Source organism: Mus caroli, chromosome 16, assembly GCF_900094665.2.
Source record: "Mus caroli chromosome 16, CAROLI_EIJ_v1.1, whole genome shotgun sequence".
Lineage (NCBI taxonomy): Eukaryota > Metazoa > Chordata > Mammalia > Rodentia > Muridae > Mus > Mus caroli.
This window is the reverse complement of record NC_034585.1, coordinates 18,843,158-18,863,922: the sequence shown is the minus strand read 5'-3', so window position 1 is coordinate 18,863,922 and position 20,765 is coordinate 18,843,158. Positions and strand designations below refer to the sequence as shown.

At 46.9% G+C, this 20,765-nt stretch overlaps 1 protein-coding gene across 5 annotated transcripts in view; it reads right to left on the bottom strand.

Annotated features, from left to right (window-relative positions):
- Positions 1-20,765, bottom strand: part of Vps8 (VPS8 subunit of CORVET complex) — a 212,540-nt gene that overhangs the window by 3,251 nt on the left and 188,524 nt on the right. For all 5 annotated transcript variants that reach the window (XM_029470466.1, XM_021184755.2, XM_029470467.1 and 2 more), the window contains one exon: positions 1,159-1,239. In XM_029470466.1, the coding sequence (XP_029326326.1) occupies positions 1,159-1,239 (81 nt within the window). The remainder of the gene's footprint in view (positions 1-1,158; positions 1,240-20,765) is intronic.

Here is a 20,765-nt window from a genome sequence, read left to right as displayed (position 1 = left end):
GTTCTTGTTCCCACCCTTGAGGGGCTGAGAGCCAGCATGGCCCATGCAGAAGGGAAGGGACAGGAAGGGAGTGCAGCAGCCAGACCGGCATGGCCTCTATGGGAATGAGAAACTCTCACCCAGAGCCCAGGCAGTCTGGAGGGAAGATGTCTAGGGGTCCAGAAAAGATGCTGCCTGCACCTCCTCAGGATGAGGGGTGAGCACAGGATGCTGCCAGGCCTGTGCTCTCGATGACTGGATGGGACATGATCCATTCTTGATGGGCAAGGTGCACTTGAGTCCGCCATGGATGTCTATGCAGTACTGGTTGTTAGTAGCCTCAGAGTCTGCACCCTTCTCCCACACTTTCAAAGATGTGTAATCCCCCAGTCTANACTGCAGATAGCTAGGTGGTCATAGATCTGAGGCTTGGCAGCCTCAAACATACACGATGGCACTGAAGGAGGAAATCGGCTTCTGGCTTGCTCGCTCTCTGTGGAGACNGGCCAGACTGGGCTTGTNTGTTCTCACAGCCTNGGGGAGGTCAGTAACCTTGTAGACAAGGGAAGAGGTATGCATNGCTTCCAGGCATTGTTCCTGATGAGTGGACTAGCCTTGTCTTCCTTTTTCTCTGCTTGCTGGCTGCCATGCAGAAGCAGTGTTCAAAGCTGGAGCACCAATGCTGAACTAGGTGGGTGTCAGCCTCAAGCTGGAAGAGACCTGGAGGTTCAGGGTCGTGTCCTGGCTTCCTGCATTTACACTTCCTCCTTGTTCAAGCCACTGCTGCTTAATATTGGTCTTTCATGGCCCAAAAAATTCAACTCATGCAGATGTGGAGGGGGGCCTGGCTGTAGGGCAGGCTTGGCAGTCTCAGATATACAGGACGGCCTTCTGAAGGAGGAAATAGGCTTCCGGCTTGCTCTCTGTGGAGACAGGCCAGACATGGGCCTTCTGTGTGCTCACAACCCCAGGGTGTGTGTGGGGGGGAGGTAAGTAATAAATGCCTCTCTACTGCCCTTTCACCACATGCTGATGCTGTTGGGGCCAGGACCCGTGGGCCATGTGGTCAGAACAAGTATGACAGGCACCTTCAAAGCTAAGCTGGATGCAGGACTCTAGGACACTGCCTTCCCCAAACAGTGAATTCCAAATCGGAAACATCAACCACACGAACATTACCCTAGAACTTCCTCTGTAGAGCCGGCAGAGCTGATCAAAGGCTTGCATTTGCTGTGGGTCCAGAACAGGTTCTGAGTTTGCCTAGGAAATAAAAGAATGATCCGATTGATTAATGATGACATGCCTGTCCCCGGGCAGCCTCTGACCTTCCTCACATAGATGAAGCAAGACGCAGCAGCAGTTCCCTCATGTGTCTGAAGAAGATTGTGCCCCTGGCAACTGGGGGTTTTGTTTGAGCATTTGGAAGATCCGGCCCTGGCCTCCTGAAGGCCTGCTTGGATGCTCCTCCCAGCTGGATCCTCTATCTGTGGACCCTTTCCCTATCATNATCTCTACACCTCCCTCCTCAAGGGCTTCTGAGCGGAGGACCTTTGTCCATCTGCTCTTGTACACCCATATCCATCACTTGATGTGGCTCTCACAGATACCCCTTCTTCGCCATGTCCTTGTTCATTATAACTGGCCGAAAGACCTGTCTGCAGATGCTTGAAGAGGGGTCCCTGAAGTGTTGCCCCATCCCCTCTTGCCCCCATGGAGGATGCTATCTGAACACTAGCTCTCACGCCACGTGACCTTGGAGAGTCATTTCATTCCCCTGACCCTGGAGGTGACCCTCAGGAGGTCACTGATCATTTGTTAAAGCCTCCCACCAGAGGATATGGGTTATGCCAGCTGCTGTAACTGCACCTTTGAGACACCACTGGTTAGAGGTTTGTGTCAGAAGNGTTCTATGCAAAGGCTAGTTAAAATCTGTCTGTCCTTGCCTTGCACTGTGAACCTCTTGGGCAGAAAGGGAAAGGGTTTCTCAGATACACACTGCACATGGGTGACCNGAAGGGCTTTGGTGTTGAAGCACATGGTGTTCACACATAAGCTAGAGGGTAAAACCTGGGACCTAGCACAGATACAACTCCAAGTTACTGAGCGAAGGCTGATCGAGCCCTGACTGCTGCGTGTCCCCTGGGGGCATCTNACCAAGTTCTCAAAAGCACTCTAGAAGAAAGGTCCTGGCATGCTGGGCAGTGGTGGCGCACGCCTTTAATCCTAGTACTTGGGAGGCAGAGGCAGGTGATCTCTGAGTTTGAGGCCAGCCTGGTCTACAGAGTGAGTTCTAGGACAGCTAGGGCTACACAGAGAAACCCTGTCTCGAAAAATAAAACAAAACAAAAAAATAAAACAAAACAAAAAAATAAAGGTCCTGGCTGATTAATTTTTCCACCAAGAAGGATATTTATTGTAATTAATTAATTAGGGGTGTGTGTGGATCCATTGTGCCTGAATGAAGGTCAGGGGACAACTTAAAGGAGTCAGTCTTCTACGATGTGAGTCCTAAGGACGGAAGCCAGCTTTGGGAGCTTTGGTCGAGGTAGCCTTTACTGAGGCAGCTTGATGACCCTGATGTGAACTTTAGATAGTATGACATTCAGAACCTTTTTTTTTTTTTTAAAGATTTATTTATTTATTATATGTAAGTACACTGTAGTTGTCTTCTGACACTCCAGAAGAGGGCATCAGATCTCATTACAGATGGTTGTGAGCCATCATGTGGTTGCTGGAAATTGAACTCAGGACCTTTGGAAGAGCAGTCAGTGCTCTTAACTGCTGAGCCATCTCTCCAGCCCCGACATTCAGAACCTTTAAGAGATTTCTAAGTTGTATTTGTCTTCTTGAAATGGCTCTGCTTCTTTCCCTTAACATTTTCACCACTCTCAGGAAACAGCTGAGTCAGGCTAGGAAGGGAAACAGCGCTTGCTGCCCGCCTTGCTGGCCTGGCCCGCAGGTACCACAGCTGTTTTCCAGCGGGAGGAAAAGAAGTTTGAAGCTCCGGAAAGAAGCAGCCGAGAGAAGAGGGCTCACATCTCCTGGGTTTCCAGGGTCCCAAACATGCTGTCACAGTTGGTCTAGCTCATGGCTACCTCAGTTCTTGATGCACTTGACAACATGGCGGGCTGAGGCGGCTCTGAAGGCCTCTTGGGCACCCTCTCATGGGGCTACACTCATTTCACTGGTTCTTGCCAGAGGAGGAGGAGGAACCCACCACAACCTGAGTGTTAAAGCTGCCTTGACTCTTTCTAAGAACCGCTGGCCTCAATTCTAATTGATAGAAAACATGACACTGGAAAAAGTATGTGTCACACTTCTGAAGACTTTATAAGACACCGAAGAGCCGGGCATGGTGGTGCACACCTTTGATCCCAGCACTCAGGAGGCAGAGGCAGGCGGATTTCTGAGTTTGAGACCAGCCTGGTCTACAGAGTAAATTCCAGGACAGCCAGGGCTATACAGAGAAACCCTGTCTCGAAAAAACAAAACAAAACAAAACAAAACAAAACACAACAACAAAAAAATAAAGACACTGAAGGAGGTTCTAAGATCAGATCTGATGAATACACCACGCCAGGCTCAAGCCAAAGCTCAAGAGGGACATACCATCACTGTTAAAGACACAACCACTGGGAACCATGACCCAGCAGATCCTGTTAGTGCTAGTGCCACAGGCTGGGTTAGAGTGCAGAGGGGTTGGGGGAGGGGAACTTGTCCTGAACTGACCACTCTACAGTCCTACCACATCCCATACAGAGCACCAGTTCTGATGTGGCTAGGTGCTCTGGTTTCATTTCTGTTACTGTGACAAATAGCTTGACAAAAGCTACTTAGAGCAGAAGTATTAGGTTTACAATCCAAGTTCCAGTCCATGTCTTCAGTTAAGTCAAGGCAGGAAGCAGTCAGGGGCAGAGAGCGTAAACATGTCATCCTTACTTGCTCACAACTAGCCTTTTCTTCTCAGGAACCCCTGCTGGCGGTGGGGTTAGGGAAAGCGAGTGTGGGGTTAGGGGAATGGTGTAGTCCACAGTGGGCAGGGCCCTTGGACATCCATTAACAATGAAGACAACCCTCTACAGATGTGCCAAAAGGCTAACCTGATTGTGATTAATTCTTCAGTAAGACCCTGAGTGGTGTCAAACTGAAAATGAACACTAACTAGCACAGCTGAGTTCAGTAAGGAGTGTTCAACAGAAAGCAAACTGAACAGAAGGGCCTGGTGACACACTGGGGAAGGAAGGCCACTTAAAAAGATTGCAGAGACAGGCAGAAGACACCAGAGGCACACGGCCTCAGTGGCGCCACTACGATGAGCAAGTATGTGGTAAGAATCAGGATACATAGAGAAGCAGAAGGAGCCTCAAGCTACAAGCAGGAGATCTGGCCCCAGTGGTGGGTGTACAGGACAGCCAGGCCCAGATCCAGGGCTCTGAGTTGGCCCAACTCTACATCTATGCCATTTGTGAACTGTGCCAATCCTGCAGATCCAAAGCTGCAGGATCTTCGTGACACAGGACAACAACAGGATATCTGAGAGGAGCCCCAGTGAGGACCCAGGATTGATAATGTAGCGGAAGCCAGAGGCCTCACACCAGACCAATGACTCAGTGCAATGAACATTTGCAAGCAAAGAAGTGTGGACAAAGGTTGTACTGTGGGACACACAGCGATACTGCATCTTCCACAATTAGATTTTTAAAAAAACTTTATTTTTGTTTTTATTTATGGGAGAGGTTGCAAGGGCAGAGTGGACATGGAGGGATGGGAGATGAGTGGGGTTGGGGTGCATGATGGGAAATTCACAAAGAACCATTTAATAAAAAATGACTTTCATAGGTCAAATTAACAGATGGCAGAGCAATGAGAACAAAAAAAGCTGTTCCCTTATGGAGACCCCTGTCATTGTCCTGAAAGGGATATTAAGCCATGCATCCAATCTCAGGAGACTATGTCTCATGTAGAGTCATGAGATATCTGACAGAAAGTGATGGCGGAGACACAAAGCTGTTGCTGATGGTGCTGTCCACTTGTGAACATTACTGAGATTCCCCAGATCCTGTAATTAGAAAACCTGTGCTGAACACTGGGATCTCTGAAGTTTTCTTACTAATTGTCTTCCCCTTCCTTCCTTCTTTCCTTCTTCCCTCCCTCTCTTCCTCCCTCCCTCCCTTTTCCATTCCTCCCCTCCACTTCAACTAGGTCTCACTGAGAAGCCAACACTGGCCCACACATTAGGCCCACCTTTGTCTCCTGAGCAGCCACGTTCAGTGTGTGCCAGGCTGGTTTAGACTTGTTTAGACTAAAGGTCTGCTGCCAGAGAAACAGGAACTTGGTGGCAGCTATTTCTGTAAGCTGAGATAAACACTGGCTTAGTTTCATATTAGTTCTCACAAACATGCAGTTTTTCTCAAATCTAGACTTTTCATTTACTCAGTTTATCCCGGCAGCTATCTTTTGGAGGCAATTAAGGTCCTTCAATTTAGGAAAGTGAAGGCCATGCCACAGGGTAGTAGAATGCTATTGCTAAAAACAGAACTGCATCATCAAGCCCTTGGGAAATACTGGGTAGCATGTGGGGCTATTCTGGGCAGGGATATACCAGGGCCTGTCCTTGGGAGTTTGCTGGCTGAGTCAGAAGTGCAGAAATCTCAAATAAGGTCCATTCCATGATTTCTGACCCAGCGGATGTTGTTAAATGCTGATTCCAATGGAAATCTCAGAATGTGGGGGTGTTCTAGGCTAGTCTGGGATACATGGTGAGACTCTTTTAAAAGAGCATTTAGTAATAAAAGCAGATTCTGGGTAGCAGGTATGGGCTGAGGCTTAAAGATATGCACCTCAGGCAGCTGAGCAGGTGGTGACTACACTGTTCCTCATGGTGTCCTGAGGGTGACTCTTAGCTTATAGGTGTTTCATCTCCTGGCTCGACTGTATCTGATCAATTCATTAGTGCTTGTTTTTCCCATGGTGACTCAACTAGTCATGTTGCTTTCAACATTCGCTGGGTTCACACACACCCTGGCAATCCTTGTTAAGACTGTTTAACCAGGCCCCCTGTTGAGGGATGGGGTCACCTGCCCATCTCAAAAATATTAACCCAGAATTGCTCCTGTCTAAAGGAAATGCAGGGTCAAAGAGTGAAGTAGAGACTGAAGGAAAGGCCATCCAGAGACTGCCCCAGGGCTCCATCCCATCTACAGACACCAAGCCTAGACATTATTGTTGATGCTAAGAAGCGCTTGCTGGCAGGAGCCTGATATGGTTGTTTCCTAAGAGGCTCTGCCAGAGCTTGACCAATACAGATGCAGATGCTCACAGCCAACCATCGGACTGAGCATGGGGATCCCAATGGAGGACTTAGGGGAAGAACTGAAGGAGCTGAAGGGGTTTGCAATTCTATAGGAAGATCAACAATATCAACCAACCAGACCCTCACCCCCAGAGTTCCCAGAGACTAAACCACCAATCAAAGCGTACACATGGGGCACTCATGGCTCCAGCTGGATATGTAACAGAGGACTGCTTTATCTGGCATCCATGGGAAGGGAGGCCCTTGGTCATCTTAGGTGCTCTCCTGCCATCAAGCCCTTTCTGAGATGAGAGCTATAAATTTGAAATGGTAGCAAAGGTCGTGTGCACACAATGTGTGTGTGTGTGTGTGTGTGTGTGTGTGTGTAATATATCTGCTTCTAATGGGAGGGAAGTGAAGGTGGGCAGAGTCTCGGGCAAGCAGCTGTTTACCAAAGGATGTGGCTATGTGACTTCTGACATGTTGACTGGTTCCCATTCTACTACCCCCAGCCCTGAACTGGGATTCATCAGGCTCTACAGGGATTTCTAGAGATTCTACCATGTCAGGCCTTGGGTACAAAGATGGACAGTGCCTTTTTTTGCAAGTTGCCTTAGTCATGGGTTTTCTTCAGCAATAAGGTGGATTTCTGAGTTCGAGGGCAGCCTGTTCTACAGAGTGAGTTCCAGGACAGCAAGAGCTATACAAAGAAACCCTGTCTCGAAAAACCAAAAGCAAAAATAAAAGTGTAAAAGTAACTTTTATTTGCCCGATGTAATTGTCATCTCAGAGGCTCACTGCTTCTGTCTGCTAACTTAGGCCTAGTCCTGGAAGCTTCTAGTCTTTGTACTATCTAATCTAGGCCTAGAATATTTTCAGCCTCTGAGACTGGCTGCTGAATGAACTTGCCTGTGGTGGTTTGAATATGCTTGGCCTGTAGGGAGTGGCACTCTTGGGAGGTGTGGCCTTGTTGGAAAAAGTGTGGGGGTAGAGACCCTCCTTCTACCTAGTTACAAGACAATCTTCCCTGTTTGCCTTTGGAACAAGATGTCGAACTCTTAGCTCCTCCAGCATCACCTGCCAGGAAGATGCCATGTTTTTCTCCATGATGATAAGGGACTGAACCTCAGAACCTGTAAGCTAGCTTCAATTAAATGTTGTCCTTGTAAGAGTTGCCTTGGTCATGGTGTCTCTTCACAGCAATGGAAACCCTAACTAAGACATCACTCCTTTCTGATCTCTGGCTGGCTGATTCAACTCAGTTGTTCTGGCTCAAACTCCTCTCCAAGCTGACTGATTCAATCTGGCTTCTCCTGAATTGCTCTGCTTGGCCTCATACTAACTTTGGCAACACGTTCTAATCTTCTGGCTCCTTTTCATTTGCTGGATCATTCTGTCTTCACCTGTGTCTAGCTTGTTCTCTCTCTGTGCAACCTGCCTCTGTATAACTGTCCTGGTAAAACTGCCTTCTCTCCTCACATCTCTCACGATGCTCTCTCTTTTTTAAGTAGCCTCTCTTTTCTCTCTGTTCTCATGAGAGTTGGGCATATTCTATCTCTGACTCATTCTGTCAAATCTTTCTCGGATTTGTCACTTTGCCTCTCAATTAGATGTCACTTTCAAACATTGCTGCTTCCCTCTACAAACTAATTCTCCTTCCATCATTTGGGATTAAAGATGTGTACTAAAGGTGTGTCTATACTCCAGCCAGTGGAATTAAATGTGTGTGCTAAGGCTGAGCCACACCACAACTAGAAACAGGTTTCCCCAGTAAACAAGACAATGTCAGGGTTCACAGTGTGATCAGATCAGTTCCCGAGACAGGAAAGTAACTAAGCCATCCACCAACTGCCAGTAGCTCCCTGGGCAGGGTTTCTATTGTTAATTAATTTTGTTATTTGACAATTTTAAATGTCACATAGTACATTCTGATGATTCTCTTCTGCAAAACCTGCTTTTGTCTCCCTCCTGTTCCTATCACACCCTTCCCGTCTTTTCTAGTTCTTTAACCAGGTTTATGACTTCTGGGTTGGTTTTGTTCAGCCAGGGCCATCGTGTGCTCACTGGGTTAGAAGTGGAGTCTGGTAGGAATCTGGGAAGGGTACACAACTGAAGGCAATGATTCCCTCACCCCTGAGCCATTAGTAATGAACAGTTCAGCAGAGAGAGGGAGGGCCTCTGTCAGTGTCACCACACCTGCTCTCTACCCAAAAATCTGTTCAGCAAACATTTGCTAAAACCCACATCCTGACTCATTCTGAGCTGTCAATTCTACAACTGCACTTTGTAGAGGTCTCGGGCAAGTTTGTCCTCTGTATTGACCAAACCATCAGTTTTATTTTATTTAACCAAGTTTGGAGAAAGTGTTATTTTTAAACAGAAGGAAAAAAAAAATCACCAAACAAGGCCTGTGCCACTACTGAGGCCTGGGGCTAGAGGTCTGTGCTAATTTCCTTCGTGAAAGTGAAACTGGCTTTAACAATCTCTAACCTAGAAATCTTAGGTGAGTCACCTGCTCTATTTGAATAGAGTGGGCTGTTTTTTACTTTTGTCAATGCCGGGATACTGATCAGAGCTTCCAATATAGAATGGCTAAGAAGCTGGAAGGAAAACCAGGCCCAGGACTCCAAGAGCTCTCACAGGGGCTGGTACTCAGACTATACAGAATGGTCCTCAGGCTCTGTGTACACAGTCTCTATCATGTGCCTTCATGTGACCCCAATCCCAATGTGAGCAAAGACCCAGGAAGAAAGGGAGCAGTGAAGCCCAGTGCAGAGGCCACAGTGATGAGGCCATGGAACAAGAAGGTATATGCTATGTGGTAAAGTCTGGAACAAAGAGAATGGCACCTTGAAAATGGAGGCCATGCAAAGCAGCCTGCTCGCTAGCACTGAGCTCAGCCCGAGCAACTTTGGAATAAAGTTCTGCCCAGCAGATGACTGGAAGGTGAGTGAGGGTGTTCTTACTCCTTCCTGATTCAACAGTTTTCCAGAAATGCTCTACAATGTAGAGAAACACAGAACAGGACTTCTGACAGCAGCCTCATCTTGACCTGGATTCTAGCTGAGTGGCTCTAGAGATGTTTAGCTTCTCTTAGTTTGCGTTGTTGTCTGTGAAACTCTACTTTGCAGAGTTATTGCTAAACTTGCAGATCATATGGATCTGGTGTCCATTTGAGGTTTAATAAATGGTGGCAGTAGCTGTGACTGAGTGTCTTATCCTGGAAGTGTCTGGGAGAAAGAACAGTGGGCTGGGGTTGGGGCACATGAGCGCCCATCTGCTCACCAGCTTCCTGTGTGGCCCCTCTGGACTCAATTTGTTTCAGAATATGGCTACAATGGGCCACATCCTACCATGCAGGGGATGTGGGCACCAAGAGACGATGAGCATTTAGGGTATGAGAGCTTCAAGCAACACAGTGAGTGTTGTTTACTGAAGCCAATCATGGCTTCTAGTGTGAATCAAACACAAACCAGAGCAGCCAGCTAAGGCCACAAAACAGCCTGGAAGGTAGGAAGAGTCAGTGTAGAGGTGCTGCACAGGGAAACTGACTTGCCAAATCAGTGTCACGCACAAAGCAGAAGTGAGAGTAACAAGAATTCCACCCGAAAACCTCTAGAAATGAGTAATATTTTCAGCAAGGGCAGGATACTAAACCAAGTTAAATCATAGCCTTTCTATATGCCAATAACAAGCTAGTATCAGAAAAAATCATGGACATAATTCCATTCACATTAGCCTCAAAAATTAAAATATCCAGGAAGGAACAAAACAACAAGTCTCGACTTGAGTATGACTGAAGAAACAGATTGAGAAGACACTAAAAGATGGGAAGACCTCCCATGTTCATGATTGGAAGAATTAATATTATGAAAATGTCCATCCTACAAAACTCAAGTACAGACTCAATGCAAACCCAACTAAAATCCCTATGGCTTTTTTCACAGAAAAAGAAAAAGCCAAAAACAATATTCTAAAATTGTCCTACAACATAAAGGTGCAGGAAAAGACTTTCTAAACAGGACTCCATTTGTTAAGTAATTAAGGCTAATAGCTGACAAATGAGGCTTTAAAAACTAAAACACTTCTGCACAACAAAGGAAATAAGAAAAGAGGATGTCCAGAGAGTCCAAGAGACACTCTGCCATCTATACCTCTGATAAAGGATTAATGGCTAAACTACAAAGAACTCAAAAAATAGTCAAAATTCAACAAAACAAAACAAACAAAACCAAACCCCCTTTAAAACAAACCAAACAACTCAGTTGGAAAATGGGCTGTAGATCTGAACAGAGAGGCCTCAAAAGAAGAAATAAAAATGGCTACAAAATACCCCCAAGAATGTTTATCACTGGGGTGGGGGGGGGGGAGCACATGCCTTAATTTCAGAAGGCGGAGGCAGGTGATCTCTGTGAGTTAGGGGCCAGCCTGGTCTCTACATAAGGGAGCTCCAGGCTGGTTAGGGCTGCATCTCCCTCCCTGCGCACCCATGCGCAGATGTTAATGTCTTTAGCAATCAGGCCTGTCCCGATCTCTAGAGGTCCTTTGACATCCTCCACGGTTGCTTTCCTTGCTGACTTTTGTGGTTATTTTATAATGTATACTCAAATCTAGGATCCAGAGCTAGGGTTCCTATATGAGAGAGAGTCCATGGCATTTGTGTTTACTCAGTACAATATTTTCTAGTTCCATAATCTACCTGCAAGTTTCCCTTTCTTTACGGCTGATAGTATTCATATTACATATGAACTACATTCCTACTACCTTTAAGTTGCTTCTATTTCCTGGCTATTGTGACTAGAGTGGACACGGCTGAGCAGGAGTCTGGAGTAGGATGCCGAGCCCTTTCCTATGGGACGCATCTGCTTTGAGCTTGCATCTATTTATTTATTTATTTTAAGAATTCACCACACTGACTTCCTCAGTGGCTGCAGCAGTTTGTAACACTACCGGCGGTGAATGAAGGGTGTCTGTTTTCCCACATCCTCACCAACATTTGTTGTCGGGTGCTTTACTGATTGGCTAACCATTCGCCCGTCCACTTGGACTTAAGCACTAAAGAGGGGATGCATGCCTGATACTATAGACCTAGCTGGCTACCTGAAACTGTAGAAGTCCCATGACCTAAACCAGCATAACTTCTAAGTCTATTATTCTGCACCAGCACCCAAGTAATTGTACAATGCTACCTCTACACCCTAGGCTCAAGGAAGATTACAGAAAAGGGCGTGGAAAGACTAAGAATCAATCATGATGCCTGCTGCAAGACAGTGTCTTCTAGATATTACAGAGAGGACCAAGAGAGCACAACAATATGGCTGCCTAAGCAATATCTGTACAATGGCAGTATCAGCTGTCCTGCTAATGTAGATGAGGACAGTTCTATAGGATTCTATCCTTAGAGAGAGAAACAAGCAATGGATGGCTGCTGAGAAAGAGTCAGTCTTCTCCAGGGACAAGGTCATCCAGTCCTAGTGGTCCCCTAAACACATGCGCACACAAATGACACCAAATCGAGTCAATAGGTTGTATGTATGCATGCATGTGTATATTTGCATCACTTATACACAGTATAATAAATAACAACAGTAATAACATTCTCGTGGATTTGAGAGGGAGTAGGGCACAGGAAGAGTAGGCGGATGAGAGGGAATGGTGGAAGAGATGCAACTACATATGAACTTTTCAAAAACTTTCACAATTTAAATTAAAAAGAAAATGGGGGCAATAAAACATAGGCAGTGTGGCAACCTGTACCACACAGCCCTTCCCATCCCAAACCATCCCATCATGGAAGTACTTAGTCAAAGAGAAGGAGAGGGACTGGTGCCAAGTTACAGCAGGGTGCTCACCATGTGATGAAGTCTACTGCTAAGGGCTGAAAATTAAACTGTAGATGCACATTTTAGAGGAGAAATGGCGCTGCCCTGGAAATGACCGTGCAGTGCTCAGCAATAAAGTAAATCTAGATGAAAATGAGGTTTTGGTGATCTGTGAGAGCCCCGGGGAGAGTGAGCAGCCGTGTGTCAGCATGCTGCAAAGCTGGGTGACGACGCACAGACGCACAGACATGGTGTGAATGAGAGCCATAATTACATCCCACAGAGAAATCCCACAGCTTGCAGCCGCACACCCAGCTTCTCTGCAGAGACATGCGAGCCACCGCTGTCCTGAGGGCCCGGCTCCCAGTGATGTGAGTCTAGGGGTCCTGCATGCAAAACCTTCCAAGAAGCACACACAGCACAGAAAGCTGCACTCTGCTTGTTCTCTCCTCGCTCATAATCCCTATGATTTCATTTCCTCATTGTCTTCCCTCCTACCTTATTTTGGAGTGCCTTGGTGTGATGAGCAGGTATAGCTCGTGTCTTCCCTGGGCAACACCTTCATTTGTTGGAGCATGAATGCGACACAAACTGTGTGTTTGCTCTTCTCCTGCCTGTCCTCAACTTCACTCTGAAATCTGTTGATACTAATCTGCTGCAGCCCTCAGCCAGGCTTTTGCTACCATTGAGCTGTGTCACACTAGAGGCCCCACATTTAAAGCTCTCTGTTAAAATGAAATGGTGGCCGCAGAGGCAAGTACACACTGCAGCTTCTGCTCTGCAGGCTGAATGCGCCCTTCCCGACTCTTCAGCATGGCTATGCTCTCACACCTGACCCTCAAGCCCGTATGGCCCAGTGACTCAAAACTCCACAGGTTGCAGCTAACGATGACTTAGATAATGAAATAACATACCATGCTGTTAAGCTGCCTGAGAGTGTGAACAGCTGGGCAGGAGAGGCAATCAGGGCTCTAGGGCTATGCTGACACAATGGCCTTTTACAGTAGAATGGGCAGATGCTGGCAATGCCGGCTGGTGCCACTGTGATGTGGAAAGAGGACAGCCAGCAGGATCCGCAGCTCAGCGTGGCTGCTGTGTGCCAGCCAGGGAGCAAGGAATGCTATCCTGTGCACGTTCTCTGCAGTCCCCAGGGAACCCTACAGGAGCTTCTGTTACCATCATTTTACAGCCAAAGAAACTAAGGTCCTGGGGTTCAATAATGTGCCAAGGGTCATGCTGTGGTGGAATGCAGGTCTGAGTGGAGGCAACCCAGAGCCAGGGTGTGTTTTGCCTGTCATGGTCGCAGTATCAGTCTGAAAGAAGCCTAATAGAAAAGTCACTTCAAGGACACAAAGGTAGTATCACGAGCAGGAAGGGGCTGACCAGTCAGTCACACAGGTGGCCTCTGATGTGCTAGGGGACCTTCATGATTCTGCTCTGGAACGCCAAAGTTCATCCCATCAGGCCTCCACAAGAGGATATGAAAGAAAGTTAGCTGGGAGGAATTCAGGTCATGTGAAGAACCAAGCGAACTGTGTGAAGGAGCCTTGTGACTCATGTAAAGACAGCTACATGTGCACACTGGCACCAACGCTGCCTTCTGCAGCCACAGGGAGGGCTCGGATCCCGGGCCTCACACTGCACGTCAGTGACACTAATAGTCACTACCTTGATAGTCATCACCTTATCTGTGAAGTGTGAGGAATGTCTCTCAGCTGCTTCCCAAGCTGCCATGGGGCAGAGGCAAGGGAGGAGACACAGGCTTCCTGTTGTCTAGAGAGCTCTTGGTCTCCTGTTAGAGACCTTCATTTTTACGCATACAGTGACAGCCCAAGAAGGAAGGACTTACTGTTCGTACATGGTAGGACATAGAGGTTTGGACATGTTGAAGTACTGTTTGTACCTGACAGGGTGGGCCATTAAATCACACTGGTGGTAGACATAAATGAGGTGACATGAAGTTACAAGGTGTCATGGATTTCCCACACGTAAATTCAGCTGTCCAGTATGTTGGGGTGCTGAGATGGCATCTGCCAGGTATCTTCCAGGTCACCAAATGCTGGTGTGACTAAATGCTGTTGCTTACAACAGGAAGCATGAGTGTTTCTGTGTGCAACGGTGTGTGGAGACCTGGTATTCATGTGGGGTCTGTCATTCTCTCTTCTTTCCACTTCCCCACTGCAGGGAGTCTCTTACTGAATCTGGAGCTCACTAACCAGCGGAGTAGCCAGCCTCAGGGATTCACCTGCCTTTGCCTTCCCAGAGACGGGCCCGCAGGCCTGTTCTCCTACTTGGCCTGTAAGAACTGTGTGTGTTTTGTTTTATCTACCCATCTTGTGCTCTTTCACACACAGAATATCCCTGATTTAGTGTAATGTCTCTGCAACCCATATGGCACTCACAGGCATGCTTGGCTGCTTATCGCCTAGCCTACCGTGAAAGACAACACCTGGGCAACAAACCCTGCTGAACCTGTCACACCAGAGTGGGTTTCGAAAGCTGATTTGACAACCTCAGAATGTACTGGGAAGTTCAGACATGCAATGTGGCATTTTGGTCAAATTCACTGAAGCCTGCCTATTATCCTGACATGAGTGAGTGCTGGCCACAGCTGCTTCCTGGGGTATGGAGTGTCACCTCGATGCTATGCAGGCAATACTCAGTGACTAGTAAGTGTTACCATCACTGTAACAGAAATGAAAAGGCAGCAGAGACAGGGGATTCACAGAAGATTAGACTTTTTGCCATGGGTTATATTATGGTCTTCCCATAACTGCTTTCTGTTTTTGTCAGAAAGGGACATGTTTGAAAAACCTATTAAGATTTCTTTTTATGGGATGAGAGTTATAGAGAAGGCATCTCAGAGGATAGTTCTACTAGTCAAAACCCTTTATTTTCATCCCTGGACAAATGTTTGGACTTATTAAAAAAAAAACTGACTTAACTAGGGAAAGACTTTACTCTCATACACATAATCACTTCGCTGACTGCTTGTACTTAGAAAAATGCCAGTTATCCTGATGGGCTGCTGAGGACTGAGCCTGGGCAGGACTCCTCTTAGGCTCAATCCTGCCTGAGTTCAGGGCCCTGAGTTCTTGCCCACACTCAGCTCTAATATTCCCTGCCCATCAGAACCAAACACGCCTAGAAATGGAGACCCACAGCAAGAAGTACAGGGAAGGAACCAGAATAATGGGTTTAGACGTAAAATGAGTGTGGTGGCTTGAGTATCAATGGCCCCCATTGGCTCCTGTATTGCAATGCTTACTCACGAGGGAGTGGTACTACTTGAGAAGGGTTAGGGGGTGTGGCCCTTTGGAGGAAGTGTCACTGGGGCTTTGAGGCTTCTAAAACTCATGCCAGGCTCTGCCCCTGCCCCTCTGTCTCTGTCTACAGACCCCTTTGGAAAGGATTAGGAAGTGTGCCTTGTTAGAGAAAGTATGTCACTGCGGGTGGGCCTGAAGGTTTCAAAAGCCTGTGCTCAGGCCAGGCACACACACTGTCTGTCTGTCTGTCTGTCTGTCTGTCTCTCTGGCTCCAGATCAGGAGGTAGCTCTCAACTACTTCTCTAGCACCATGCCTGCCACCACACTCCCAGTCTTGGTGATAGTGGACTAGCCTCTGAGACTGTGAGCAAGCCTCCAATGAAATGTTCTTCTTATAAGACTTGCCACGGACATGGTGTCTCTTCAAGGCAATAGAACAGTGACTAAGACAATTAGCAAAACCAAGTTAACAATCCAATTACAAGTCAAAGGTCCGTGCTCATCATGAGGCTGTGCTACAGTTATTCTCAACAAGAACTGTCTCTGAAAGCCACAAACATGTCTGAACTCTTTCTGTAGGACTTGGTTGTTGGGATGAGGGCAAGAATTGAACCAGGAGTTTAGCACCAGCAGTGGGGAGAATTTGAAGACAGGGAAAGGTGAGCTGAATTCTAGAAATCAATGCAGGGCTTCATACTCAATTCACTTATTGTGATGCTTTGAATAGGTTTGGCCCCCATAGATTCATGTGCTTGAATGCATGGCCATGGGGAGTGGCACTATTAGGAAGCGTGGCCTTATTGGAGGAAGTGTGTCGCTGTGTAGGTGGGCTTTCAGGTCTCCTATGCTCAGGCTCTGCCCAGTGCCTAAGATAGTCTTCTCTTGGCTGCCTGCAGAGAACAATCTCCTCCTGGCTACCTTTGGATCAAAATGTAGAACTCTCAGACCCTGCAGCGCCATGTCTGCTTGCATGCTGCCATGCTTCCTGTTATAATGATAATGGACTAAACCTCTGAAACTGTAAGCCAGCCCCAGTTAATTATTTGTCTTCATGAGTTGCCTTGGTTATGGTGCTCTTCACAGCACTGAAGCCCTAACTAAGACACTTGTGCAGGCTAGACCCTAGAGGTCTGGCAGAAAATGCTGCTTGGGGGTCTGAAAGACACATGGAAATTCCAGATGTGAAGTGCCAGAAGACAAGGGAATACTAATGAACCAGACTGGAAAGAGTGTGGATTAACATTCTGATGTCGAAAGCAAAAGCCCAGCCTGAGCCATGTCTTGGTTCTGGTATATTTTACATCTATTTATGAAATAGCTGAGAACAAACTCTTGAGAAAAACAAACATAACAGACAGGCAAACTCAAATGCCACTGAAAGGAGACAACATTCGGGCTCTCAACAACACTGCTGTTGCTGTGCAGTGTACAACCTGAAATGCCTGACAGGAGGAGCAGGAACTGTGACCCACAGCCAAGAACAGCAACAGCGACACTCAGAGGTGCTAGAACTAGCACACAAAGAATATGAAAACATTTTACAGCTGGTCAGTGGTGGTGAACGCCTCTAATCCCAGCACTTGGGAGGCAGAGGCAGGCGGATCTTTGAGTTGGAGGCCAGCCTGGTCTACAAAGTGAGTTCCAGGAAAGCCAGAGCTACACAGAGAAACCCTGTCTCGAAAAAAAAAAATAAGAAAGAAAAGAAAAAGAAAACATTTAAAAAATATATCTAAAACTTTAAAATGTGCACACACACACACACACACACACACACACACACACACACGAGTGAGAGGAGGGGGAGGGGAGCGAGCACACCCCCAGTGTGAAAGTCAGAGACACGGGTTCTTTCTTTCTATTGCACAGGACCCAATGATCACGTTTGAGGACAAAAGAAACAGGGAGATGGGGGGAGAGTTTGGTGGGGGGTAAAAGAGAGGCATGAGGGTCAATTAAATGAAGAGTATATGAAAAAAGGAGACCTGTGACTTTGTAGGAGAGCCAGTGAGATGTCTCAGTGAGTTAGGGCGTTTGCCTCAAGCCTGATATGTCTTTATCTACTGAGCCATCTCTCCAGTCCAAAGAATTTAAAGAATTTATTTTATAAATATGTTTGAAGATTTAAAAGAAGAATGGAATTAATAAACTAAATCATAAAAATGCCAATAAATGAATGAAAATCATAAAAAAAAAAATTAACACTTGGGAGCTACTGAGGAACTGTAAGACCAGAAAGCAGCAGAGTGAAGATGCCTTCAGAGAAACAGAGAAAGACTCTGAGGGGGCCAAGAGCATAGCCAAGTGTGGAGCTCAGAGACAGATGCAGGGAGAGCTGCTGGGTGAGTGAGCAGATGAAAAGCAAAGGGCCTGATCCCACAGGCAGGGTCTCTCCTAGGTCCCTGGGATATTTACACTAGCAACGGTCACTTCGCACAGGAAGCGGCACAGAGGAGGGCGGGGAGCTCAGCACAGTTTCAGGGAGGGGCTCTACTAAGTGGCTTTACTCCAGAGTAGAGGCTCCAGTGTCCCTTTGTCATATACCCTCCTAATGAAAAGTGTGACTGTCAACTCTGGAGGGAAGCTCAACAGGGAACAGTGTTGTCGGGAAAAGGTTTAACTGAAGCTGAACCAACAGCTACAGCTGTAGTGTCTGATGCAGTCCCAGATGACAGACACGACGGTATAGTTTTGATAAGCACTCTTCCATTGGAAGAGAGGGAACAAACATGGTCCAGAGACCCTCTGCTGGCACCATGTTCTACAACATCCCCATCCAAGAGACATCTGAGCTGTATGGAACAACAATGAAATGCAGGAGCAAAACAGTGTGGGCCTCGGCTGCTGAGGTTTGGTCTGCTGCTATGAATTGCAATGCTAAATACTGGCCCTGGTTGCCTTCAGGGAGGAGGGAATCCTCCTGTACACAAAGTGATGCTATGTGGCCTTGCTCCTTAATTTAAAACTATTGGTTGAATAAAGATGCTGACAGCCTATAGCTGGGAAGAGGAAAGGCAGGGTGGGGTTTGATTCCTGGGCTTAGGGGTCTGAGGAGGACCATGAGGGGAGAGAAAGAGAAGGTGGAAAGAGGAGAAGACATCATGGGGTAGGTGAGTCATGAAAACTTGGCCATGAGGGCTGAATACCTAGAGTTAAGAGCTGCCCAGATGGAACATGGCGAGCTATAACTCAGGGTTATTGATAGGGAAGTAAATACTAATATCTTAGAGGGTAGATAACTGCCCAGCTCTAGTGCATTAAAGGCTTATTATAAATATAAAGGGTTCGTGTCTTTTATCCAACTGAATGATCAAAGGTAGGGTAGAACCTCCCCAATTGAGATTAAATAATTAATACAACATGCTGCTCCAGACAACCATTTCATTGATTTGGATGAAGGCACAACAGCCTCTGGGTAGATGGGAAATAATGATTGCACAGGTCATAAAGGAAGCAGTACCAGGCCTGTACCTGGCTCTGCAAGGTGGGAGTGTAAGCATCAAGGTGTGTGTGCGAATGAATCAGCAATTTGGCCTTGCCATGTTGCTTGCAGGCACACATGCAAAATGGCACCCAGAAAGGACAACATGCTTTGGGTTCTACTCATGGAAAGAGAGCCTAGAATGAGGAACTGAGCAGGCTCAGTGGTGTCACCCTGCGGGCTAAGCCCCACTCTAAGTTACCATACAAAAGCACTGACTTTTCAGCCTGTACTGTCCTAGGAGACTCCATTTACAGTTTTTGACTCCCATTTTGAGGTAGAAGGATGACATCAGGCGTGGGTGAGCCCAGAAATTCTACCATCTATCAGCCACCTCCTATCCAGAAGAGATGGACAGATGACTTATTTCCATGATTAGAAAAAGGGTCACCCTATAAATTTACTAGGGAGTGTAAGGGTGGTGCTAATACTAAGGTCTAATTACCTAATTGGTTCTTGACTTGTCAATAAAGAAGGCCAGGGGCCAATTGCTGGATGGAAGGTACAAGTGGGACTTCAGGGTCCCAAGAGGAAAAGGCACTCGGGGAAAGAGAGAGGGGCTTTTTGGTTAGGCTTTCGAAAGAGAAGCACACAGCAATCATGTAAGATCTTGGGGCAGCCAGGGTCTGCAGCTCTGCTGCAAGAGGGTTGCCAGAGATGTTTGGCGGGGACTTATTGCAACAGGCCACTGAGTTTGGGGTGGTTTGATAAGGGCACACATTTCCAGGTGGGAGGTATCTGCGCCCAGTAATTGTGCCACAAAAGGCAAGCTATAAAGTGGCAAACTGAGTGTGTGTCCCTTATCTGTGGATTCAAGAGTCTCTGGGAAGGCTGGTAACTTAACCCCTCCCAGAGCAAGTTCTCCGGAGTGGGCTGGTAGAGTGGTCGACTCCTGGAGTAGAGGTGGGAGGGAAATCTGTGGGAGGGAAATCTAGATCTGTGCTTGTGGCACTGATCCAGCTAAGCAGGTGGAACAAAAGTGGGCTGGTAGGGCAGCAGCTCCTAGAAGCTCCTGGTGTGTCTTTAAAGCTACATGCAACAAGGGAGAATTGAAATTGTGGGAGCACATGGGCATATTAAAATTTTCTTGGGAAGACCAGGCCCAAGAATTTATTGGAGTCACCAGATTGAGGAAAAAGTATAATTTCCTCACCTGTACCCCATAAATTGATAGATGCTTAAAAGTATAAAAGCATGACTCCAATACTAATGGATGGACTCATCCCAGGTGTCTGCATCAAGGATGGAGGGTTCCCAGATCTGACTGGTCCCCATTGTTAATGCAGCCTACTCCCCAGCGCCGGCTCACCTACGTGTCCATCTGGACCCCCACCTGGTGTGGCTTGTCCCTTTGCAGTCACACTCACAGCTCTGCTCTCAAATCTGACTCCAGCAGCTCGTGGCTCAGCACTGGGCTACTTTGTATCTATCCAGACTTCCTCAGTACACTGCCACAGCCTCCTCACTCTGTGGAAGTCTCTTTAGTTTATATTTATTCTGTAACACATGCACACATATACATGTGCATACATACATGTACATCCATATACCTTTACAGACTCTGTGTGCTGTGTGATTTGAGAGTTAATAATTAACAATTAAATTGTAAAGACTGGCCAGGCTACCAAGGTAGATGGATTTAATAATAAAGCCATCATTGAACAATTAAACCTTGCATTCAGTATTCCGTAAACGCTGACACCATGTAAAGACACAACGTCTGCATGGTTGTATGTTCAGGACATGCCCGCTGTCAGGAAGATAGCTCTTAGGGCTTCCCAAGGGGGAGCAAGAGAGGTGGGAGGCTTATTCCACCCAGGATGTGTGCTTATTCCACACATCCTGTTCCCAATTGCAACTGGGAAAGGCATTAAAACCAAACCTAACCAAACCGAGAAATCGTGTAAAGGTTCTAGAAATAGACCTAG